General features: G+C 40.8%; 1 protein-coding gene across 1 annotated transcript in view; it reads right to left on the bottom strand.

The window, feature by feature from the left end:
- Nucleotides 1-27626, bottom strand: part of LOC111155534 (family with sequence similarity 107 member B) — a 222360-nt gene that overhangs the window by 118955 nt on the left and 75779 nt on the right. The window contains exon 2 of the mRNA XM_022515709.1: nt 13426-13486. Within this exon, the coding sequence (XP_022371417.1) occupies nt 13426-13486 (61 nt within the window). The remainder of the gene's footprint in view (nt 1-13425; nt 13487-27626) is intronic.

The following is a 27626-nucleotide window of genomic DNA, read 5'->3' as shown; positions in this document are numbered from 1 at the left end:
TCAGTGAGAACACAGGGACCCCTTAGTTCTTGCGAAAGGGAAAGGCCTAGAGAAGCAGCTGTGGTCCCATTGCTGCTCCTAGTCCTCCAACATCCTGTGTCATTAAGGTGTGAGCTGGAGTGACACTTCTCGCTGTTCAGTTACACCCTACCATTAAGTGGTTCCCGTTCCTGGTGGTACCCCTCCGAGTTGTAAAATGTGTGTAGTCCTCCATTACTGAAATCATGAGAAGCCTCCGAAGACTGCAGCATTAGCCTCTGACACAGAAGAAAATGTAACTGCAGGGAGCTTCAGAGAACGGGGTAAAGATCACTGGCTGAGGGCAGGGCTCACCAGCTTGATGCGAGCTAGTGTTTCCTCCCGTTTCCACAGCAACGCACCCCCCCCCCCCCAATCTCACCAGGTCCTCAGACACAGGCAGGATGGGGAGGTAACCTCTCAGGGATGTGACGCCAACTGACTTTTATTTATTTATTTATTTTTTATTACTTAGTAACGTAGCCCTGGTTTGCCAGTTTTTACAATTCCTCAAGAGAAATCAGAACCTAGATTTTTTACAGGAAGTTCTCCAGATTTTAAACATGGGCAACCAATTTTGTAAAATTTTGAAGACGGCAGGCCAAATCAAATGCGTCAGAGTTTGCCCTGTTGGTAACATCACTGTGAAAATATTAAAAATTACTTTTCAAGTTTTCAGAATTAGCCATTGTTTTTGAATATCTGTGTGGAACACAGACCACGTATCAATCCTCAGCCATAATACATTAGAGAAAATTCATTAAGATTTTACTATCGTATTCTTTTGTTCTCTTTTTCTCATCATCTCTCTGTGATGAAGGATAAGGACTCCAGAGGCGTTCTTTTCTAAGCTGTTTTTAAAAACAGGCTTGAAATAGACTAAGTGACTATTCAAATTCACCCAGATCCAATCAGTAACTAAGCTGAACATTAGGGCTCATGTTTGGGGCTCAAACATAAGTGATTGTGTGACTCAAATTCACCCTCGATTCATATGAAGCAAGTTCAAAATGAGTCACAGTATGGCGGTCTCTAAGCAAATAAGTTTTGTGATAGTCAATGTCAAGATGGAAAAGTCTCGTTCCTTCATAGTAATCATTTAACATCCCCCAATTAACAGGTGAGGAGAGAATGCTGTCCAGAATTAAGAAGCTTAGGAAAGACACCATTTTGACCAGTTAATAAGGTAGTGATCAGAGTAGCTGTTTTGCATTTACGTTTTTTTAAATTTTTTTTCAAAGGGTTTTTTGTTTTTTGTTTTGTGAGGGTTTTTTTTTAAAGATCCCAATCAGGCTCATTGATTCTTTTGAATATATTATGGCGTGTTGAATGCAGTGATGGTGCCAGGGGATCCTCTCTGATTATTGGGTTCCTCCAGATGCAGTTTATGTAGGAGGAGAGGGGAAGAGCAGGGGGGCAGTGGGGTGATAAGCCAGGAGGGAGAGCAGCCAGCTACTTCTGTGGCTTAAACCTTAGAGGCAACTCAGGGCACCAGCGCAGAACACGTGCCCCACAGCTGACCCCCCCCCCCCAAGGGGCCAATGAGCAGAGGTATTTATTCACCAGGTCCCAGCAGTACTAGCTTGAGGGCTACTCCTGAGAGGGTTCAGAGCAGGTTCTGGAAGAGAAAGCTTGAGGCAGACACCTGCAGGCATAGGAAGTGGGGCCAGGGTCCAAGGAAGCGGAAGCTGGTGGGTATGGCAGCTGCCACACCCACCAGCTTCATCGGTCCTACCTCCCATAATCTGGACAATGACATTTTCTCAATGAAGTCCTGTCTGAAAACAACTTGAGGACAAGTCCCGGACTGTCTTTTCAACCATATAGCTTCAGCTAGGATCTTCCTTTCTACAAATTCTAGAGCAGGGGCTGACCCACTGGGAACCACCTAACTACCCACCTAAGTGGGTAGTAGGCTATGACTGCCATGAAGCCAAGTTGAACTGAGGTGTGGGGATGAGGGGAATAATGCTGACTTCAGGGGAACCCTAGGACCAAAAATCCACTTCATTTAAATGTTTGCAGGGAAACATGGGTACATAGCAACAAGAGCAACACCACCACCTATCTCTGAGATTCAGAAACTTCCATTTTCCCTCCCACCTAACGGCCTTTGGGACCATGACCAGCTGGAACCTCTACATGACGATTTCCACTGTCCGTGTCCCGAGAACAGGAGGAAGGGCGCCCTCCAGGGAGAAAGTGGCCCAGGCGTCCCAATACACAGCACGCAGCACAAGCTCCAGCCTTCTACCCACGTAGGTTAAAGGAAGTGAGAAGTGGAAGTGGGTAGAGAGATTCCTCCAGGATGGAGACACTCGAAGAACATCAGTTTAGGGTTTCACTTATTTAACCTAAGTGTTGCTTCATCATTGTTTCTTTTGTATATTAGTGTTGACTTCTCTTCTAAGAGATTCTTACAAAGGCTGGAGAATAAATTTTAAACAAACGAGGAAATGACGGGAGAAAATAAAATAGCATAGAAACATCACACACACACACACACATACACATTATACAATTCTGCTCCAATTATTGCCACACTGAAAATTTCATTCCTAGCAACTGATTCATTTTATGACCTGGATAAACTTCTGGGAAGCCCTGTGCCTCCAAGGGTCTAAGGGGACTTAGGATTGGATGAAGAGTAGTACTGGATAGGTTACCAAGGTGTTGCATGTGGCATATGGGCACAATATCTAAACCAAACATTTGCTGTGCGGGTGCGTTTCTGCCCCCTTCAAGAAACAGGTGCCTGGTCAGTCAACAGCACATCAGGTGTACCTTGAACACAGAGGACTAAATCAAACTCTCATTTTTATTTATTTGTATTTTCTCATTTACGAACAATAAGTGATCTATTGAATTTCCTGAATAAAAAAATCTGGAAGTGATTAGCTCTCTGCCCCTGGAAAGAGGAGAAAAAACAGCTTTCTGGGTGACCCTGAGGAGGATGGAGGCTGTGGTTTCAGAGCTGTGGGTGGTAATATTACTTAATAGATGTTGCCGAGGACAGCGCTGAGAACTTGGCAACCGGATTTCATTATTCTGACACCTTTTCAATGCAAAATAATATTGAGCTAAGAGCAGATTTGTACATCTTCAGCGGGCAGGCCAGGAAGTCTCCCTTCCTGAATGAGAGAACACCCTTGTTGCCTTGTCCTGCCAAAGATCATTACTCCCTCTCCCATCCTAAGCATCTCCTTGGATTTGAGGGCAAGGCCAACTGATTTAACAGTGAAGAAAATCTAGTTGTGCTCTCCCCCAGCCCATGACTTTCTCCTACTTACACTCATAATGCAGGATCTATGAATAAGTTCTAGAAACATCTTCCTCTTTATGAATACCTGTTAGAGCCCTTGCATGGCCTCCCATCCAGTGGTGTTTTTGTTCTTGGAATGGGGAATATATCATTTTCACAGGTGTATTCCTCTGGTAGACCTTCACTTCTTGGGATGAATTTTCATGATAGTGAATATCCAATCAACTATTCTTTGAAGTGGAGACAAAATGGCGGGACTCTTTAGACTAATAAAATCATGGTTGCTAAGTCCCATACAGGACTGTGGGGATCAAGACATTGCTGGAAGTCATCTGCCACCTCAGCAGCATTTTCTCTAATAAAAGCCCCCCTCCAAGAACCCACAGACTATCCTATAGTCAAGGGAATGGGAAGGAGGTAAACTCAGGTAAAGGAAGTACATTTAGCTCCTTGAAGGCAAGCCCCTTGTCTCCCTCATCTTTGACCTTCCTGGGAATTAGCGTGGTTCCCTTCATGTCTGTTAAAGTCCCAACTGAACAACAGTTTTTATGTCACAAGTTGTACCGTAGACCAGACTCGGTCATTCACACACGCGTTTATATTTCAGTCAACCGACCATTTATTTTGAGCTCTCCCATATTCCAGTCATTGGGCTGGGATCTGGGGAAAAACCCAAATAGAAATTTAAGAATCAGGTCCTTGCTGGAAGACATCTACAGCCCCCAGCGGCATTTTCTGTAATAAGAGGTCTCCAAGGACTTCAGATGGTCTGTTAAGGGGTTGGAAAGAAAGGAAACTCAGGATAAAGGAAGTCCACCATCTTCTGTTTTCCAACTTCCTTACCTGAACAGTTTTCTATTCATTCTTTGGCCAAGACCTTGGAAAAATTGGTAAGGAAGATAAATCACTTTTTTTGCACAAAGTGGAGTATGACCAAAATGCAGTTGGCTGGGGTAGACATCTCATTTTGACTGTTCTACTATGACATGAAAGTAAAAGCAAACACTCTACTTGTCTGAATTACCAGAGAATAGGTCATTTTCTCACCCCTCAAGGCTCCTGGCCAGAAGTGTTTCCTTCCCACAGGGGGCCAGCCTCAAACACACACACACACACACACACACACACACACACACACACAGTGACATCATGTTGCTTAAGAAGCAGCTCAATGAAACCCTGGTCTCACTTCCTCACAAAGGTTACAAAAATACATATATTTTGTCCTGATTGCTTTCATTTTTAGTTGGAGAATTTTAACCGTTTGGGGTTTATTTCACACATAAGAAACGCACAAACCACAGGAAATGAAAACTTGACTGAATGCAGATGACACAGACAGCCAACTCTGAAAGCATGCTGGGCCTCACTCAGCCTTAGGTAACCTTTAGCAAAAAGAGAGTGTTCCAGTGAAACACTGTGACTGTCATAAAACAGCGTCGACTTACAAGATTCTCCCATTACGATCAGAGTGTGGCAATCATGGGGCCCCAACAGCACAGGCTAAGCGCAAGCAAAAAGATAAAAATGATTCTGCAAAGTCTTCCTGAATTTTAAATGCATTTGAAAGTTGTTTCAGCATTCAAAAATACTTGGCGTGTGTCTAAAGCAAAGCATGGGCAAGAAAAATGGCATGATTGAGCCAACATTTTAAAAACACATTTTACTTTCCTTTTGAAACATAGCCACCAGAAAGGGTGCAATTCATTAAAAAAAAATATTCTCTCAATAAAGTATAACTGGCTCATCCATTCATCTGTCTCCCTGTTCACAAAGGAATGAATGAATGAAGACATGATGTGCTAACTTCCTTCTCTCTCTCTCACCCCAAACTGGTACTCCATAATTTCTATTCATTTAGCTAGAGATAAGATTAGTTTGGGCAACTTATAAACCTGAGTCTCTGTACTAACAAGGTACTGCTCAGTTTTAACCTTGTTCAATATTGATGCCTTTTACAAGCTGTTGTGAGTATGTGTAGTGCTTGGCTTATTCCAAGAGCCCTTTAGTGGAGAAAGAGTGAGATTAAATGAAGTCTCAGCACAAAACAAGTCAGGGCAACCACAAAAGGCTAGAGGAAAGGAACACATTCCATGGCAATGCAGAAAGGAAAGAAAATTCACAGAAAGAAAGATCTGGGAGCAGGTAGCCACATGAGCCATACGGACCAAAATGCCTACCAACTTTGCTATAGCAGTTGCTGAGAAATGAGGCATAAACCCAGGTGAGAACATGTAAACTCTTCCTTTGTCCTCAGCTACTTCCAATAACTGGCTTATCTTCAGAGGGTCGTATTGTCGGGCTTTTAATTATGCCTTCCTGCTGACCTATAGCTGCTTCTGTTTGGAACTATGGCCTCCTTGTTACTATTAGTAAAGTATCACTGTTTTTTCTTTGTTTCTCAGACAACATCATGACCACCTCAAAACTCTTATGTCTGGAAATCTTTCCTTCACAATACCTCCACTCCTATTACCATATTTCATGGGTCTATTATCTCATTCTTCCTTTACCCTGTGCAGTTATAAACATAATGTTATAGGAGAAGGATGCAAGAGGTCTTCAAAATGGCAACTTTTGACAAAAGGTCTAACCTTACTTGTAAACAGACATAACCCCTGTTTTTAGGGAACACACAGCCTGATGGAATCTTCGTTGAGTGTCCCCATGATTTTGGCCTTATTCAGGTCAAAAAAGTGGCTAACCACATGTTGTGACTGTAGCCAGAAACGCTCCCTCTTCTTTACCTGCTTGCTAATGTTTAAAATCCCTTTAACAGCTGCTGACTTTTTTTCATTCTGTAGGTGGATTTGCAGCTTAAAATACCAATCAGCTGGAGAACAGGCATAACATAATGATGCAAATTAATTATGTACCAAGGTATATATGCCTGAGTGCATGGTTTTTTGATGGTAGCAAAGCTGGAGACCGATGGTAGTGAGGAGGGAACCCCCATAAGGAGGTACAGGGCACAAAAAGGGCAGGCTGATGAACAGGCCTAGCACTGGTCATGCTGAAATGAAGCACTAGCTGACAGCAATTCACAATGTATCTCATTAAGAGGGACTTATTATAAATGGGCTACCCTATCCACTCAGCTAATCTATCCATGAAGTCAAGGGGGAAGTGCCACCTGATTCTGAGTACTAGGGTTTTGTCTATTACAGGCAGGTCACTTACTAAAAAAAAAAAAACACCAAAAACAACAAACAAACAAAAAAAAACCCTCAAATGTACAGACACTGAATTATTAGGTAGCAAAGAAATGAGGTAATGATGGTGGCAAAGTTTAAACACACTTCCAATAACCTGTCATAGCTCCTGGGTGGATCCTCCAAGTAGAAATTACTGGCCTCAGGATGAAGTAAGAGGTGCTTAAAGATTCAATCATCAGCCAAAAAGGGACCAGATACCAAATAGGTATCACTTCAGATTCAATTTATAGTATTTGGTTTTCACATTATAAATATCCTGGCTAATGTGTCTTTTTTCACATGAAATGATGAAAATGATTTCCTTTCTATCCTTCGAGACCCAGCTCATAGGCCACAAACCCTTGGATAACTTCCTGGATCCCCCAAATTGAGTTTCTCTTGCCTCTTTGGTTCCTCATCTTCCCACTCCTGCCTGTGTTTCAGCATGTACATATCCTACTTGTTGTCTTAGTTCTCTGTGTCTATGTTTTAGAGACACTATTTAACTATAAACTCTAAAGGCAATACTTCCACAGAGCCATGCTTCCTCTATAACTTATATTTTACTTATCTAAGGCTATACTTTCTCTATAATTTACATTTTCCTTTTATTTGTTTAATGGCTGCCTTTCTCATTTCCCCCATAAGCTCAATGATACATGGAGTCACATCTGTCCTAGTTACCACTCTAAATATAGCATAATTCCTACAATGGCTAGCACATAGTAGGTTTTCAATAAACATTTCTTAGTTAATGTATTATATGTTCATACTTTTCAAATAACCTGGCAGACACAATTAAATACATAATTGGATTTCAAAGAATGGTTAGTAAACACAGTAGATCGGAATTAGACGGACCAAAACAAGACACACAAGTACAATAATGCCACAGTACAGAGACACGTTTGGAGTAAATCCTGAGTATAGAAGAGGGAATTTGCAGTAAGTCCCGAAGTTAGTACACCCAAACACCTTTTAGAAATAGTGAGAAAAATTTTGCATTTTCTGTTTAAGATTTATATAGAGTGGGGTTATTAGGTGTTTTCAAAATAAAAATAGCTAAATAAGTCATTTATTCATAATCCAAAATCTAAAGCCATATAATTAAATCACAAAGAAATTGGGCAAGGAGGAGCAAGATGGCGGAAGAGTAGGAGACCAAAATATCATCAGGTCTCAGGAGTTCAGCTAGACAGTTATCAAACCATTCTGAACACCTAAAAACTCAACAGGAGATAGAAGAGAAGAAGAGCAGCAATTCTAGGAACAGAAAATCGACCACTTTCCAAAAGGTAGGACGTGGGGAGATGTGAATCCAAAGCAATGGGAAGATAGACTACAGTGGGGAGGGGCTGGCTCCCAGCAAGTGAGAGAGCAGCAGAGCACAAAATCAGAGCTTTTAGAAGTCTGCTCCACTAGGGAGCAAAGGGACCTTGCTCCAGAGGCTACATGGGGGGTGGAGCCCTCATGGGGACAGTGTGGTCTCAGGACCTGTAGGGACACAAAAAGACCAGGGATGCCTGAGTGTGGCAGAGCTCCCAGGTATCAGAGTGAGGAAGCCTGCTACAGAGGCAGAGCTGAGGAGTGAGCTCTCAGCTCAGGATTACCTTAAACCATGATCTGAGGCACAGCTGGGCCACTGCTCTTCAAGCAGGGATTCCACAGTGGCAGATCCGGAGAGACCCCCTCCTTCCTCCTCTGGGAGGAGTGATGCAGGAGCATGATGCTGGAATCTGCTGGGTTTGGAGACTCCAAACAGAACCGTGCAGCAGAGATAGAAACGCTGGGTCACAGGCCGGATGAGCCCCAAGTGTGGCCAGAGACCAGGGAGACAGGAGGGATTGACTGCTTTTCTCTGACGGTGCACTGAAGAGTGGGGCCCTGAGCTCTCGGCTCCTCCAGGCCAGAGATTGGGAGGCCACCAGCTTCATTGCCATCCTCCAGAGCTCTACGGAAAGCGTTCAGGGAACAAAAACTCCCAAGAGCAAACCCGAGCAGATTGTTTAGCCTGGCCCCTGGCAAAGGCAGTGCAATTCCGCCTGGGGCAAAGACATTTGAGAATCATGGCAACAGGCCCCTCCCCCAGAAGATCAGCAAGAACATCCTGTCAAGACCAAGTTCATTGATCAATGAGAACTGTGGAACTCCAGAGCTAGGGGAAAGCAACACATAGAACACATGGCTTTTCCCCCCATGATCCTTTAGTCTTTCAAAGTTAAATTTTTTAAATTTCATTTTTTTCTTATTCTATTTTTTAATTTTTCCTCTTTCCTATTTTAAACATTTTTTAACTATTTTATCTTATCAATACCTTTTTAAAAATCTTTTAAAATGTTCATTGTTATACTCTTATTTTATCCCTTCATTGTATTTAATCTTATTTTTTGTATACTATAGTTTTTTTTCTCCTTTAAAATTTTGGGATACAATTTCTTCTAATAGATCAAAATATACCCTAAATCTAGCCGAAGGCTTTGTTCTAGTCTCCAGCCTGATGACATTCTTTCCTCTTTTTTTTTCTTTTTTCAATGAACTTCTTACCTTATCAATTCCTTTTTTAGAATCTTTTTAAATTTTCATCTTTACAGTCATATTCTATTCCTTCATCATGTTTACCCTTATTTTTGTATATATATAAGTTTTGCTTTCTTTAAAATTTTGGGAGGTAGTTTTTTCTAACAGACCAAAATACACCCAAAATCAAATGTGTGGCTCTGTTCTATTCACCAGTCATATATATATATATATATATATTTTTTTTTTTTTTTTTTTTTCTCTCCTCCTCCCTTCTCCCCCTGGTTTTGAGTCTCTTATGATTTGGAGTATATATTTCTGGGATTGTTGCTACCCTTTTGGTATTTTGCTCTCCTGTTAATCTATTCTCATCTGCATAAAATGACAAGGTAGAAAAACTCACCACAAAAAAAAAAAAAAAGAACAAGAGGCAGTACTGATGGCTAGAGACCTAATCAATATGGACATGAATAATATATCAGAAGTAGAGTTCAGAATGACGATTATCAAGGTGCTATCTGGGCTTAAAAAAACATGGAAGATATTAGAGAATCCCTTTCTGGAGAAATAAAATCCTTTTCTGGAGAAATAAAAGAACTAAAATCTAACCAAGTTGAAATTTAAAATCTATTAATGAGGTGCAATAAAATGGAAGTTCTTATGGCTAGGATAAATGAGGCAGAAGTGAGAATTAGTGATATAGAAGACCAAATGATAAAGAAAGAAGCCGAGCAAGAGAGAGACAAACAACTACTGGACCATGAAGGGAGAATTAAAGAGATAAGTGATACCATAAGACAAAACAATATTAGAATAATTGGGATCCCAGAAGAAGAAGAAAGGGAGAGAGGGGCAGAAGGTATATTGGAGCAAATTATAGTTGAGAATTTCCCTAATATGGCAAAGGGAATAAGCATCAAAATCCAGGAGGCACGGAGAACCCCCCTCAAAGTCAATAAAAAAGGTCTATACCCCGTCATCTAATAGTAAAACTTACAAATCTTAGTGACAAAGAGAAAATCTTGAAAGCAGCTCAGGACAAGAGGTCTATAACATACAATAGTAGAAATATTAGATTGGCAGCAGAGCTATCCACAGAGACCTGGCAGCCCAGGAAGGACAGTCATGATATATCCAGAGCACTAAATGAGAAAAATATGCAGCCAAGAATACTATATCCAGCTAGGCTGTCATTGAAAATAGAAGGAGAGATAAAAAGCTTCCAGGACAAACAAAAATTAAAAGAATTTGCAAACACCAAACCAGCCTGATGGGAAATATTGAAAGGGGTCCTCTAAGCAAAGAGAGAGCCTAAAAGTAACAGGCCAGAAAGGAAAAGAGACAATATACAGTAACATTCACCTTACAGGCAATACAATGGTAGTAAACTCATATCTTTCAATAGTTACCCTGAATGTAAATGGGCTAAATGTCCCAATCAAAAGACACAGGATATCAGAATGGGTAAAAAAAAAAAAAAAAAAAAAAAAAAAGATCCATCAATATGCTGTCTACAAGAAACTCATTTTAGACCCAAAGACAGATTTAAAGTGATGGGGTGCAAAACAATTTACCATGCTAATGGATGTCAAAAGAAAGCTCGGGTGGCAATCCTTATATCAGATAAATTAGATTTTAAGCTAAAGACTCAAATAAGAGAGGAGGAAGGACACTATATCATACTTAAAGGGTCTGTCCAAGAAGAAGATCTAACAATTTTAAATATCTATGCCCTAACATGGGAGTAGCCAATTATATAAACCAATTAATAACAAAATCAAAGAAACACATCAACAATAATACAATAATAGTAGGGGACTTAAACACCCCCCCTTACTGAAATGGACAGATCATCTAAGCTAAAGATCAACAGGGAAATAAAGTCTTTAAACGACACAGGACCAGATGGACATCACAGATATATTTAGAACATTCCATCCCAAAACAACAGAATACATATTCTTCTCTAGTGTACATGGAACATTCTCCAGAATAGATCACATCCTGGATCACAAATCAGTTCTCAACCAGTGCCAAAAGATTGGGATCATTCCCTGCATATTTTCAGACCATAATGCTCTGAAACTAGAATTCAATCACAAGAGGAAAGTTGGAAAGAACTCAAATACATGGAGGTTAAAGAGCATCCTACTAAAGAATGAATGGGTCAACCAGGAAATGAAAGAAGAATTTTAAAAATTCATAGAAGCAAATGAAAATGAAAACACAACTGTTCAAAATCTTTGGGACACAGCAAAGGCAGTCCTGAGAGGAAAGTATATAGCAACACAAAGAAATTAAGATTATAGATTTCTAACTAAATGGTGCCACTCTTTCTGTGGAATTATTTTCATTTGGATCTGTGAATCCAAATGTATTGTGGAGGTAATTTTTTACCACTACACTACATTTCTAGTCACACACTCCTAAGGCTTAAAGATCTAGGATGCCAGAAGACTGAGAATTGGATCCTTGTTTTCTCACTCAGAGATGTCACAGTAGGACCTGTTGGAGCCAACTCGTGTCTTAGAAAAGCCTTGGTGAGTAGCAGTATCTTCACAACATGTGGGATAATCAAGGCTTTTGGATGGCTTAAAATCTAGTGTACACTCTGCCAAGAGAGCAAATGATACTACTTATAACAGCAACTGGGAAACTCAAAATTGCTTGGCCAAATTTGCATTGACCCAGCAATAGCCATTAGTCTAGACTTCTCTAGCTGAGAAACTGAAAATCAAGAGTAAGTGTGCAAAAGTGACACTCAGAACAATTTTAAGGGGTATAATATGCAAGCTCCAACTCTGCCTTCCTATGCTCCTACTTTCAAACTCCAAAACTCCTAGAGCACCTGGGTGGCTCAGTTGGTTGAGCATCTGACTCTTGGTTTTGGCTCAGGTCATGATCTCAGGGTTGTGATATCGAGCCCTGCATCAGGTTCCATGCTCAGTCTGCTAGTGCCTCTTCCTCTTCTCTCTCTCTCTCTCCCACCACCCCCATATCAAATAAATAAAATCTTAAAACAAAATAAAACCAAAAAACTCCAAATCTCCTTATGAGCAACATCAACTCAAGGAAACTTCTTAGATTCTACTTCCTCATTGCTCCCAGGGGTATTTGGGTTATGTCAATCTTTTCATTTGTTCCAAACACATCTACACCTTAGACATTTATTTTCTTGAAGGCAAGGATCATGTCTTATTCTCTTTTTAGGCCAGAAATCTAAAATAGTCATAGAGTTGGCCACATCGAATCCACCCTACCCGCATCTCTATTACACAGAGAAAGAAAATGCCTTGCATATAGTGGACACAAAGGACTCAGTAAGAATTTACTGAATCACTACTAGGTGCCAGGCACTGTCCAAGGTGTTAAGATACCATTAAACAAGATAGGCAAGCTTTCTGCTCTCTGGGGGACAATAACTAACCAAACCAATCCATGGAAGGATGGTTTTAGATCGTAATAATTGTTATGAAACAAATAAAATGAGCAAGAGATGAAGAGTGATTTAAAAGAATGACAAATCAGTCTCTGAGACTGGACATTTCAGCTGATACTTGATTGATGAGAAGGAGCCAAGCCACGCTACGATCTACAAGGGGAGAGTGTCCTAGGGAGAGACAGCAGAGTAAAGCAATGTGTGTTATTGTTGATGGTACACACTTGGGAGGGTTATAGAGGGAGACAGTGGAGCTGTTTAATTGCTAATTCTTTCTCCATCCATATCAAAGCAGGGTGCCACCTTTCCCCCAACTTGGCATCTTTTTTCATTACTATCTCCATTTTCTCAATTCTGCTCCCTGATTTCTATTAAATTACAAGAACACAAGCCTCTGCCAGCAGCAAACACATCTGGAGGCCTCTTCTAACTCCTTAACACCTAAAACCAAACTAAAAGCCATTTGAATATAGAAGCAGAGAGTATTAAGATCTCGCTTTCATTATTATTGGGTCCATTCAACTAATGTTTATTTTTATGGCCATTACATGTCATTATCATTACTGAGCATAGTCAGAAACTAAGTTATAGATTCACTCCACTGTTTCTTTCCATGTTTTCTCATAGGAAGTCCTATTAAATAATATTTTCCAAGGTAATCATAAATATTTCAGTAAACAACTGCACTTCTTATTTTAGTATTACTGAATTTGAAATTTCTTCATCATTATCATCATTTACTTCATTGAAAGTATTTGTTCATCAAGAATTGTAATCAATAAAAGAAAGAAGAGAAGCAGCTAGTTTCTGCATCATAGCCAGATTGCCTAGATGTCGTGCCTGGAATCCATTACCAGTGACATTTCTCGTCATGTTTCCAATCATTTGGAACACACAGACTTTCTTGTGCAATACGCAAAGCTTTTGGATGCTGTAAGCCCTGCTGTTAGCAACAGCAGCCCAGAAAAGGATGCATCACACTGAATGTACTCTACCTGGTGCCATCTTCTGTCCCAACTCAAGGCATTTAGGTTCTTCCTGGGATTCCTCTTCTTCCTGAGTTCCGTTCCACAAACCAGAAAAAATAGGGAGAAAGTAAAAATATGCATTAATTTACAGCAACACTTTCTGCAAACCTACTGAATTAATATGAGGTCAAGATCTGAAAATACTAGACCAAGCCCTTATGAACTGAGCCTTTGGACAAGCAACAAATTCAACAGAAGAGGTTGAGTAGAATAACTATAGCAGGGCTGGATTACAGAATCCAGGGTGTCATTCACAGGGAAGTGTCTATGGGTGTTGTCCCTGAACCAGTACAATCCAGAGGTCCTCTGTAACTGAATGTTTGAAAACATCAATTACTTAGACATAGTGGTGGTGGGTTCCTCCATATGACAGAAATTCTGCCAGCATGGTATAACAGAGATAATTATGCTTTACTTTTCATGATTCAAAGAACTGATTCACTGTATTTTTGAAAATTCTATCACAATTCACAGTTATTTTGATCTCTGGAAAGTTGAGTGAACACATTCTTCTCTGAGCTCTGGTATGATATTCTTTAACCACAATCGTGACTCCTGTAGTATTCATAAAGTAGATGCAGCTAGAAGTGAGGAAAGTAAATTCAGAGGAATGTCTACACAGTGCCTTTCTAAATTTGTCTGCAAGATGACTTTATGCTGATTCTTTCATTTATGTCTTTCCTTCGCTGAACAAGTATTTGTTGAGTGCCTCAGAGGGGCTATTTCTGTGGGACCTTAATTTTTATGCAAGATCCCTTCAATTACACTGCAAGCAGATGCTTACTCAGCTTCCTTCTCAGACTGGCACACTTTCTGCGCATACTTTGTTCCTCAAAAGAATTTAGCCCAATGGAAGACGTTTTGGACCACGATAAAGCATGTGTGTGCGGAGTACCCTCATTGGTAAACGAGGCTACTCTCTAAACAAAGTGGAACAAATGAACTAAAAAATTGATATTATCCATTGTAGAAGCACTCCCCAATTTGTTTTAAGTTTGCACCTCCTTAAGTACTATCTCATCCAGATGAGAATCCACCAGACTCTTCAAGCTTGGATAGTAAGATAAAGAAGTGTTCTTTTTAATTCAAAAAGAATAGTTTCTTTTAAATTGCGATCAGTATCAACTTATAAGGGAGTTGCTTTCACCTGTGTTGAGAACAAATGTTTTTCCAGAGATCAAAAATCCTCTTCAAATGTTCATCAGGGACCAGTTCCAAAAATGTGTCCTACTTCTAAAACCCATTACAGTATTGGCATGGGCAAGTTGGGTAAACAAGCACTCAGTTCAATTATCTCAAATTTATATGTTGTAAGAAATTTTTAATGAAAATTGCTTCCAAAATTACATTTCTAAAAAGGATGTGAATTAATATGATACCAAAGGACATGTAAATGATAGAAAGCCCCATTATACAGAAAAGAAATGCAGCAAATAATTTCTTGTTCCACAAGCCCCAACAGGACAGTACATAATAAAAACATAAGGAGTTATTTTATAATACAGCCACAGGGGAAATCTCTTGAGATGCCCAAATAACCAAATAAAGTTGTTTCATAGATGAAAGCATTCTCCTTTGAGCCAATAAGACTGTTTACTTTTTATTGCTCTGAATTCCAGAATTGTGAAATAATGTAGCTCTTTAGCTTTCCTCCAGACATATTTATTACTTTATTTTAAATTGCCCCTCCCCCAATTTTCTCATTTAAATAGAAAAAATTGCAAAGCCCCGGAATGATCTGCAGATGGAAGGATACTTGGAATCCTCTTGGCTGGAGAGCTCTCAGCACAGAATAAACAAGCATCTGTCTTTGATAGCGTAAACTATGTTCTATTTAGAGAATAAAGACCGAACTCCTTAGATTCTTCTCTTTAGTGCAAGTCTGTGATTTGCTGAGTTTGTTCTTACTGGCTTTTTCCCAGCAAAGCTAGAATAAAATGACAACAGTCCAACTGTAGTAGACATCTGTTGATTTCGCTGCCTGGCACTCACTCACTCTATCTAGTAAATGTGTCCTGATTTCCTCTTTAAAGTCATCCCTTCCGACTCTTAACCAACTGTGGTTCCTATGATACCAGCCCAGTGCTCCAGGCCATCTCACTCCCCACTGCCACGGGTGGTCATGTGACCCAGGGCTAGTCCCATCCTCCACTACATTTCCCTGTGATTGGTTCAGAGTAGTCACGTGACCCAATCAGGGTTAATGAGAGATTTTCTCCGGATGTCTGGGAACTTGACTCCTATGCTTACCCACTGAAACCTGAAACAGCTCTGAGAGTTGGAGCTGCCGCTGTTACTCGCAGCTGAGACAGCCATCCGCACAAAGGAAAAGAGAGCCAAGAGATAGACTGATACTGAGTCCTAGTGATATCATTGGAGCCCCAAATCGAGGCATGCTTGAAGCAAGCTTAACCTTGGCTTTTTCAGCCCATCAGCTATTATAGCCATACATTTAAAATATATATATATTGATTTTAAAAATAACCCATTTGAGGATGCCTGGGTGGCTTAGTTGATTAAGTGGTGGTCTCCTGGTTTTGGCTCAGGTCATGATCTCAGGGTAATGAGATGGAGCCCTGCATTGGGCTCTGTACTCAGTGTGGAGGTGCTTAGGAGTCTCTTTCTCCCTCTCTCTCTGCCCTTCCCTCTAGCGCCCTCTCTCTCTCTCTCTCTCTCTAAAATAAGTAAATCTTAAAAAAAAACAAAAAAGAAAAAACCCAACATTTCTATTATGTTTTCTGTCACTTCTAATACAATCTGATGCACCTCAGCTGATGCACCTCAGCTCTGGGAAGCCAGAGTGGGGTGCCTTGATCATTCACTTCATTGCTTGAGCAATCATAGTTGAAAAACAAAACAAAACAAGCAATAAAAAATTAATTAGCAATATAATTAATATATATTATATTAACAATATAACCTCATTGACATACTTCAAGGCATTTTAACTTGGCCTCATAGTTTTGCAACATTAGCAGCAGGCATTTCACTCTAAGAAAGCGTGTTTAGAAACACAATGATAGTTTGAGAGAAAAATAGAATTCTTGACCAAAATTAAGGAGATCCAGTCCCATTTGTCTCCACCTGTTGCACCAATTACATGACTGACTCTTGGCTTCAACTTCATTTGGGAAATGGATCCCAAATATAACTGTTCTTTCCCAAGGAAGTTGAATTCTAATTTTAAATAACTGTTTCTGTGTCACCAAACATTTGAGGAATCTTCAAGTTTTCTCTATTATGGGCTACACTATAAAGAACATCTTTCAATGTAAGGATTTTAATTATTTCAAATTATCTTGGATTAAAGTTTCAAGGGTAGGATTCTGGATCAAAGGTCATGAAAGTTTTTGAGGCTTTTGGCACAGATTATAAAAATCCCCCCCAAAATACTTTGACAAATAAATGTGTTAATGACCATGATCTCAGGGTTAATGACCATTTTGTTACAACCTCTCTTAGCAATATCTATGTCTACATTTTGATGGATATGAAGAGTCTCCTATAGGAGGTAATTTTAGAAACTGATATCCAACACTCACCATATTCTAGTGCCAAGAGTCTTCTTACTGCATTACATTGCTACTAATAAATATATGTTTAATTTCCCATGGAATCCAGTATCTAAGCCTTGTCTATCCCACTACATAATAGGATCTTCCAGGACAAAAACTATGCTTCTTAAAATTTCATTCAGACTCTACCCTCTTTGTCAACAGGTGCTTGTAAAACAATTGTTGGATTCAATTGTTCACCTGCTTTACATTTTTTTTAATGTCTAACCTAGTAACACATCTCACAATAAAAAGTCAAGTGTTGTCCCTCATGATAACAAAGGTCAGGGGGCAGTTTCTCCAAGAGGGCCTTCCTGAAGCAGCCTCCCGTCTTCATCCCTAACTCTACCTCATTCAAACTTTAAGATGTACAGTCCATGACCATTTCTTGAGTGCTTGCAATGTGTCAAACTGTGTTGTATGTGTAGAACTCATTAGTCCCCAACAACTTCTGGAGATAGATGACATTATTGTCATCAGTCCTGGTTTATGGATGGAGAAACGGAGACTCAGTGGGGCTCATTCACCCTGTAGTGGATACTGTGATGTGCTACTTGGAGACCCCTTCAGGACTGAAAGATTTATTGTCACAGCTACAGGAAATGTGGTTAATAGATAGCACTCAGCTGTCAGCATCCTGGGAGAGAGCTGCCAGCACTGGTGGCACTTGGACTTGTTGATTTGAGGGCAGAGAGGCCCACCCAACCCACTCACCCCATCTCCAGACAACTCTGAAGGGCCCTCCTTGCTCCAGAGCCACATGAAGTTGGTGAGCCTTTCATCAAGAATCTTCACTGTAGTCCCTTATCCCCCTCTGCCTAATCCTGCTTTCTTCTCTTCTCTTTCGCAAGAGTTGACCCCCAAAACACTTCCTAATAAATCTCTGCATTTCAAACTCAGCTTCCCAGGAACCGACAAACACAACCAAAGTATCAATTTCCTTGAAATGTCAAAAGGGGATTCAGACCCAGGTCTACCTGGGTCCAAACCCCATGATGTAAACCACTATACAAAGCTCCCTCCTTAATATTAATGCTTCTCCTTTGTTAAAACTATGCATGTTCCAGTCCAGATGCTGATTTGCTAAGTATGAGGTTTGGGATGACCAACCATCCTGATTTGCTTGGGACTAAGGGTTCTACAGGATGCAGGATTTCTGGTGCTAAAACTAAGGCAGTCTTGGCACACTGAGATGAGTTGGTCACCCTAATTGGAGTGTGGCCCTGCTATCTGCTATTTAAATAACATCTGGATGTTTCTGATGCATTGGAAATGCTTTAGCGGGGCGCCTGGGTGGCTCAATGGGTTAAGCCTCTGCCTTCGGCCTGGGTCATGATCTCAGGGTCCTGGGATCGAGCCCCACATCGGGCTCTCTGCTCGGCAGGGGAGCCTGCTCCTCCCTCTCTCTCTGCCTGCCTCTCTGCCTACTTGTGATCTCTCTCTGTCAAATAAATAAATGAAATCTTAAAAAAAAAAGGAAATGCTTTAGAAATATGGTATAATGATAAAAGGAAATCTTAATTATGGGTGAGTGTTTTTAAAGATTTTATTTATTTGAGAGAGAGAGAGAGTGAGCAAAAGAGCACAAGCTGGGGGAGAAGAAGAGGGAGAGGCAGGCTCTGCACTGAGCAGGGATCCTGATGCAGGGCTCAATCCCAGGACCCTGGCTGGGATCACAACCTGAGCCACCCAGATTCCTGTATGGGTGAGTGTTTTTAAGCCAACATTTTGAACTCTCTATGTTGGGCACTGCCTCTAAGAGCTTTACAATCTGTTTAACAAATATTATTGTCCTCATTTTACAGATGAGAAAACTTCAAGAGGTCAGAGAAATCAAGGAATTTTCTTGATTATAGAGCTAATAACTGAGCCTGAAGACAAACCCAGTTGAGGGGTGCCTGAGTGGCTCAGTCAGTTAAGGATCTGCTTCTGCCTCAGGTCATGATGTCCTTTCCCCTCTGGCTTGTCCTCTCCCTCTTTCTCTCTCTCTCTCAAATAAATACATAAAATCTTTTTTAAAAACCCAGTTGAACCTTGAGTCTATGCTCATAACCACCTCTCCATATTGCACCCCTAATGACTTGTTCTCTCTAAAGTTCTTCATCTGGAGATGGAGATAATAATATCTATGTCCATGGGTTGTTATGAGAATAAAATTAAATACGTAAAGCATTTATTCAATGCCTGCAGCAGAGGGATTATATGTTGTGCACCTTTTCCTTTTCCCCCAGTGTAAACAAATAATTGGTTTGTATGTCCTTTTTTTTTGCCCACTGGAACACTAAGAAGAGGATCAGAGGTCACTCACCAAAAACTCTTTCCTGACTCTATATAGAACCTTGCAAAATTCACCTTAAATCAATATACATTTACTGAAGAACTTCCATGTTCATGGCATTCTGCTAGAAAATGTGCGGAATACGACAGTGAATAGGACATAATCTTGGACCTCCAGGAACTCATAACCACAGGAGAGGCAGATGACATTGATTTTAATTTTAATTTTCTTAGGTAAAAAATAATCTTAACTCAAATAAATAATTTTCTCTCCCCTCCCCTCCTCTTCAGGTGCTATAGTGTTTAGATCATGTAGTTCTAAATTTTGTTGTCTTTAAATGTTTGTTTACCTAAGCTAGACAACTTGAGGTAAACTTCAGAAAAGTTGCACAAGAAAAGAAAAGAAAGGGAGAAGTATTAGATCTCATGCTTGTAAAACTGTAGTTTTCAGACTCAGGTGTATACCCAAATTACTTGGAGGTCATGGCAAAAATACAGAGGAGGATCTAGCTCTTATCCACTTAGATAAGACTGGGCCTCTGGATTCCTTTTTTTTTTTTTTTTTTTTAGTGCTTTATTTACAGTGTTTTCTCACAGTAGAAAACTACATACATCAGAGTTAGATGAATGAGATACAAATTCCAGCTCTCCCACTTACCAGCCAGGGATATTAGTAAGTTCCTAAAGTCTCCTGTGCCTGCATTTACTTGTGGGAGCGGGGAGCTCAAGTTAGCTTACACGGGCGCTTCCCTCAGAGGGCTGTAGTGTGGTGAATTTGCTAGCCAGTGACAAGTGGAGAAGGGCCCAGAGTATGTTTGCTGCTGATGGCTTCTTTTTTTAGGGAAGTGACTTCTTGCAAAGGCACCAACTACATAAGGACAGTTTTGTGTCAGCTCTTCTATCCATTCATTGTTTCCATCAATAGGACCATAGTCAACTGCTTAGTTGTGTTTAGACAAATACTGACAAATGCTTTTATTTTAATTTATTATTTATTTATTTATTTAAGTAGCTCCATGGAGCCCAACACGGGGCTTAAACTCACACTAAACTCACAACCTTGAGATCAAGACCTGAGCTGAGATCAAGAGTCAGAATACTTAACCCACTGAGATAGCCAGGGGCCCCTGACAAATGCTTTTAAAAATCTGGTGTTTTGTCTCCTTTTGTGGTCCTTAAAGAAATCCCTGAAAGATGACAGCACAGATGGAAAGATGTCAGGAGTCATCTCACATGCCCAAGTGAATCCATTTCCTTGAGTATTTGCCAGTTTCTAAAATGTCATATACAAAGGACTTTCATTAATTTACTTTAGGTACATGGTTACAGCTGGGTTCATTTCACTGGAAAGTTCCTTAACAATCAGACTAAAATTTCTCATGTTAATGACTCATTATTTTGTTCCTTTTAACACATCCTAAAATTTTATTGTTTTAAATTTTAGTTCCATTGTAGTTAACATACAGTGTTATATTAATTTCAAGTGTACCATATAGTGATTCAACATTTCTATGCTTTATTCATTGCTCATCATGGCCAGTGCACTTTTTTTTTTTTTAAGATTTTTTATTTATTTATTTGACAGATCACAAGTAGGCAGAGAGGCAGGCAGAGAGAAAAGGAAGCAGGCTCCCTGCCGAGCAGAGAGCCCAATGTGGGGCTCGATCCCAGGACCTGAGCCAAAGGCAGAGGCTTTAACCCACTGAGCCACCCAGGCACCCCGACAAGTGCACTCTTAATTCCCTTCACCTATTTCCCCCATCCCCCCAGCCTCCTCCCCTCTGGCAAGCATCTGGTCTCTACAGTTCAAAGTCTGTTTCTCTGTCTCTTTCTCTCTCTTTTTTTCCTTTGCTCATTTGTTTCTTAAATTTCACATATGAGTGAAATCATATGGTAAGTATCTCTCTCTGAATGACTTATTTTGCTTAGCATTATACTCTCTAGCTCCGTCCATGTTGTTGCAAATGGCAAGATGTCATTCTTTTTATAGCTGAGTAATATTCCATTCCTACATATATTCCATATGTAACACACACACATATATCACATCTTCTCTACTCATTCATCTATCAGTAGGCACTTGGGCTGCTTCCATCATTTGGCTATTATAAGTAATGCTGCAATAAATGTAGGGCTGCATGTATCCCTTTGAATTCATATTTTCATGTTTTTTAGGTAAAACTCAGTCGTGTGATTCCTGGATTACAGGGTAGTTCTACTTTTAACTTTTTGAGGAACCTCCATACTTTTTTCTAGACTAGTTTGCACTAGTTTGCATTCCCACCAACAATGTAAGAGGGTTCCCCTTTCTCCACATCCTCACCACCACCTGTTGTTTCCCGTGTTGTTAATTTTAGCCGTTCTGACACATGTGAAGTGGTATCTCATTGTAGTTTTGATTTGCATTTCCCTGATGATGAGTGATGTTGAGTATCTTTTCATGTGCTGTTGTTCATCTGGATGTCTTCTTTGGAGGAATATCTATGCATGTCTTCTGCCATTTTTTAATTGGGTCATTTGTATTTTGGGTGTTGAGTTATAGCAGGTCTTCATACATTCTGGCTACTAACCCTCTATCAGATATGTCATTTGCAACTATCTTCTCCCATTCCCTGGGTTGTATTTTTTTATCATTTCATTTTTCACCATAATAAGTGGATTTATTAGCTTTCCTGGTGATGCTGATATGTACCCAAATGTGAATCCCCGTTGTAAAGGATGGAACTGCGGACTGGTGTTCAGATAATATCACAGTAGCGCTCTCTTTTAATGTCTCTCCACTTGTCCATTTCTGTCATGTGTCACTTCTCAGGCTACTTAATTGCACAGCCAAGACCACCAGAAGCCCTGGGGCCACATCGTTTCAGCTCCTTTTCAAAGGGGGGCAAGGAGTATCTTAGTCACCACATTCACATTCAGAATTCTAGGGAAGACCCTAATTGGTCCGTCTTGGTTCACACAGTATGGGGGACTATAGGGACTATGATTTTCCAGACCCATATTATTGCCTATCCCAAAAGCTGCTGGAAGGTGGGTTAATGTGATTGGAAACCTCACCAGAACCTCAGAAAACAGAAAGACACAGCTCCCTAAAGGAAGGAAGACTGTATCTTGAAGTGGGGAAGGAAGGGATACTGACCACAATGCTGTTGAAAATATATACTCCCAGGCTGAATTCTCCAAAGCCACAGGACTAAAAATACCTACTGCTTTCTTAGTGCCTAGCATGTGCCAGGAGCTTCATGTATATTACGTGTAATATGAGACGATATTCAAAATATTGAACCGCATGGATTAGCTACAAGCTAATCAGAATGGCAAGGGTCCTGGAGGTCCCTGGAGAACAGGCCTTAACCCTTTAGTTCCCGGACTCTGTAGAGTTCAGGGGTTGAGGAAAGAGGTGGATGTGGGACATGGAGGCCACTTAGGGGTTGGAGAGCAGTTATATGCCAGTCAATACAAAGGTGTTTTAATATCTGAATAGCCAACATATTCTTACTGATGTATAACTGCTGAATATTTCAGCCCTCAATATCATCTTATAAACCACACTTCTAAACTACATCCTGGAAGTATGCTGTAACGTGTTAGAGGTATGCAAGCCTCTTTTCACCATCATTTTACTCAAACATTTGGGAGGGAGAAAACATTATTTATATATTAAACCACATCTGACTACCTTGCAGAAGGGTGTGTAGAACAGACATAAACATTTAGTGTGACTATGGAATGTCAAAAGAGTTTGGACATGGGGCGCCTGACATGGGGGTACTCCTGGAGGCAAGACTGGAAGGCACTGTCAGGGATACTACAATGTTGATATTTGTGTCCCCATTATACAGAAGAAGCCCTCGAAGGTTGAAGATTTTTTCTAAGGATGGATGGGGTTTGTTTTTGTTTTTTTAAGGATGCATGTTTCAAATGGGGGCAAGAATTCACACTGCCTGCGTCAGAGCTCCTGAAGTCTCAGCAATACCACACGTTTGCTTCTTGATGCTGTTATTTTTAGAAATTTTAACCTTAAATAGAAAAGACAGCTAGTTATTGAATAGCTATGCTTGGTGGAAGGACTAACTGAAGAGAACTTTGGCTAAGGAAGAACTTAAGGGAGAACATTGCAGAGCAACGAGCAATTGTTCCCCATGGTTAAGAAAGGCCCTTTCGAAGCTGCGCCATGGTATGTTTCAAGGTTTAGAGAGCTCCAGGCCAAAAAAACCACAGAACAAAACAACATTTGTCACATGATGGAAACTTCAGAACTGGGAGCGTAAGAAAATTTGACACAATCTTTACGGCCGTAATTCAGTACACGTGTCCAAAATTTAAAGTTGCATAATGACTGCAAAAAGAGCTGAAATGAAATAAACAGTCCGACTCCTGAGGGAATGGAAGGCATAGAACTGGTGGTCTGCACATGTTGGTATAGGACTGAATGTCTGTGCCCCCTTCAAATCCATATGTTGAAATCCTCACCCCCAAGATGATGCTATTTGGAGGTGAGGCCTTTGGGGGTGATAAGGTCATGAAGGTGGAACCTTTATAAGAGACTAGTGTCCTCATGAAAGGGACCCCCAGAAGCCCCCTCGCTTTTCCCACCTGTGAGGACATAGTGAGAAGAAGGCTGTCTATGCCCCCAGGAGGCAGGCTGTCACTAGACCCCAAATCTGCTGGTGACTTGATCTTGGACTTACAGTCTCTGACCTGAAAAATACATGGTTACTGTTTAAGCCATGCAGTCCATGGTAGTTTGTGAGAGCTGCTTGAACAGAATGAGACCCTGATTAGCTGAGGATTACTCTACGTCCTGCATAGAGATTTGTATTACAGAGCTTGAATGAGTGACACGAGAACCCTAACTCTTCAGCTACTCACAACATCTAATTCTACTCCATGGGTACACTATATAAACAATTGTTGAACAAATGAGTAAATAAATGAATAATTTTTTTAAGAAAAAGTTTTTCCAAAATATCTTTTTCTTCCCTCTGTAATAATCATGCTCCAGGAAGCTATGTGTGGATAGCATGCGGTTTCAAGCCCTGGAAGGCACACTGCTAAATAAAAGAGGATACAAGTTTGAGAGAGAATGTACCAAAAGGATTTCATACATATACTGTGAACGACAGAAGGAGAGTTTCTTTTGGGAATTGGAGTACCAGTTTTTATTTTGTCTCCATATTGGTTCACAAAATTAGTAATATCTCATAACCACCGGGTACCTCTCAATTTATAGAGTTGTCCAGTACATGGTTTATTTGACTCCTTCAGTAATTTCATGTGGTGGGAAGAGCATTATCATCCTGTCTAGGGAAAATGCCCTGTTTCCTCTGATCACAGTTACAACATTTATGACCCATTACTGAGTGTGGGAGGGACCCAGATGTGTGGGTTCTCTTCCACACTCAGTAGTTCTCTGACACCAGCTCAGTGTTCACAAATCACTTCCAACCCTAACCAGGGTTAGCACAGACCTCCCAGGCTAAGGACTCAGACCCCCAAGACTGGCCCCACTAGTAGGTCTCCAGGTTACCCACAACTTCCATCCAATTTGGTGACAAATTGGAGGTTGCCACCATGCCCTCCTTGGAATTGATTATTTGCTGGAGATCCCAGAACACAGGAAACCAGTGTACTACTAGTGGAAATTTATTACAAAGGATATCTTAAAAGATACACATGAATAAGCAGATGAAGACATACATAGGGCAAGGTCTGGAAGGGTCCTGAGTACAAGAACTTCTGTCTCAATGGAGCTGGGGTGTACCATCCTCCTGAAAGGTAGATGTATTCACCAACCCAGAAGCTTTCCAAAATCTCTACTTGGGAGGTTTTTATGAGGGTTTCATTATATAGGATTGACCAATTATTAACTCAGTTTCCAGCCCCTCTCCTCTTTCTGGAGAATTGGTGGTGGTTGTGGGGAGCTGAAATTTCCAAGCTTCTAATCATGGTTTGGTCTTTCTGATGACCAGTCACCATCTAGGACCTCAGTTAGTGTTGCCTCATTAGAACAAAAGGTGCTCCTATCAGCCAGGAAATTCCAAGGGATTTAGGAGCTCCGTGCCAGATGTTCGGACCACTTAGGAAAGTAGAAGAACGTAAGAATTCTGTGTCAAGAACTCAGGTCAAGGGGCGCCTGGGTGGCTCAGTGGGTTAAGCCGCTGCCTTCGGCTCGGGTCATGATCTCAGGGTCCTGGGATCGAGTCCCGCATCGGGCTCTCTGCTCAGCGGGGAGCCTGCTTCCCTTCCTCTCTCTCTGCCTGCCTCTCTGCCTACTTGTGATCTCTGTCTGTCAAATAAATAAATAAAAAATCTTAAAAAAAAAAAAAAAAGAACTCAGGTCAAAGACCAAATACTAGAACGAAAATTCTTCTAGCACCCCTATCTACAAGGGTTTTAGGAGCTCTAGGTCAGGAAACTGATGAGGGGGCAGAGACCAATATTATCTATATCTTTCTTACTATTTCAACACCCCCATTTTCCACAGGGGAATTTGGTCCCCACAGCCACACAACTATAAAGAAAGGTAAGTTCAGACACTTTGCTCACTTGTCACTAAAGGAACCCTTTCCAGTGCTCTTGTCTATCCCTCAGAGTTTAGAAAGAGAGATCAGAATATAGGAGATCTCCCGGTAGGAACAAAAAAGCAGAGAAGAAGAAGCAATGCTGCCAGAGAACCATGCTGCCCTGGCATGAACACATTCTTAGTTAGAGTTGTCCTGAGAATTCTGGAGTGACTTCTGAGCCCTGAGTCCATGTCCTCATCAGCCTCACTTTCAGAACTTATTCTAAGCTGAGACATTTGTAGAAGCTGGAATTATGTCTGTGAGCAGAGGTGACACCCTAGGCAGTGACACCCAGCAACTCATTCAATTTCCCATAGAACCTTCCAGAATAAGTAGAAATGTGATGGCAGACTTTTTTTTTTGGCAAACCTAAATTTTTCTAGTCTTAGCTGAAGCTGAAGCTGTGGTAAGGAAATTTAGACTCAACATTCGGCACCCAACCTCTTTTCCCAAAGTTTGAATTGACATAGAATACGATCTATAAATTGCACAAATGAACTTAAAATATCATCTAGATTCATCCTGGGTGGGGGGGAATGCTAAATTGGGGCTGCCTGATGCCAACAAAAGAGTGGAAGAGAGAGAGGGAGGGACAAAGCCAGTGACCTGCTGTCCTGCTGTCTCCGGGCAGGTCCTGACGAAGCATACCTCTTAAAACAACTTTTAAAGCAACATCATTTTAAAAATATAGTTGTGCCAGATCTTTTATTTTTTTAATTTTTAAAAAAGCTTTTATTTATTTATCTGAAAGAGAGAGAGAGAACGTGCACATGTGTGTACTTGTATGCATGGGTGGGGAGGTGGCGAGGGGCAGAGGGAGAGGATCTCAAGCAGACTCTGTGCCGAGCTTAAAAACCAGTTGAGGCTGGATGTGTGGCTGGACATGAGGCTTGACGGGGCTCGACCTGGCCCTCGATCCCACCACCCTGAGATCAGGACCTGAGCCGAAATTAAGAGTTGGATGCCCAACCAATGGAACCACCCAGGTGCCCCACACCAGCTCTTTTCATTATAGTGGTGTCAGTGGAACTCATGGTTTTTCATTTTCCCTCACAGAAGCTTTATGCTCAAGAAGACGGACACTGGGGAGGGTATGTATTGTAATGAGCCCTGGGTATTATATAAAACAGATGAATCACAGACCTGTATCCCTGAAACAAACAATCCATTATATGTCAATTAACTGAAATTAAATTTTTAATACATTTGAAAATAAAAGACCTTGCAGAGCCAGAGAGGATTAAGGATTTCCCTGGGTCAATATATACCTCTCATCTTTCCAGCTATGGTTCCCAATAAGAGAATTTTGGCAAAAAAAAAAATCGTATTCTTCCACTAGTCCTCATGAACATCATTTTAGAAAGACAATGACATCTGATGGGAAATGAAAGTCAGAAGAGCCACCTGGCAGTCCCACATAATTGTGTGAAGCTGACCAAGTTCACGCCACCCTGGGCTTCATTTCCTTCTTAACAAAATGGACAGAAATGCAGCCCTTTTCCAGGTCATGGCAATGCTTCCAGATCAAATAAGAGAGACAGCAGGAAAAGCGCCCCGAGCTCTCTCAAATAACAGAAGGCTCAACATTCTTGTTATTTGGAAAGAGAGAATTAAAAAGGTCAGTAGCTTTTTGCTTCATTAAAACCTGAGCATTTCTGTGTAAATACAATAACACAAATGGACAGAATTCTGTCACTTTGCACACAATGCTTACTCAGCAATTATTCATGGTTTGTGGGCTGACCTCACCATACAGACAACTGCATGTCTG

Source organism: Enhydra lutris, unplaced genomic scaffold (genome assembly GCF_002288905.1).
Source record: "Enhydra lutris kenyoni isolate GAN:26980312 unplaced genomic scaffold, ASM228890v2 scaffoldscaffold42, whole genome shotgun sequence".
NCBI classification, from domain to species: domain Eukaryota; kingdom Metazoa; phylum Chordata; class Mammalia; order Carnivora; family Mustelidae; genus Enhydra; species Enhydra lutris.
Note: the sequence above shows the minus strand (reverse complement) of the source record. Positions and strands in the feature narration are given on the sequence as shown.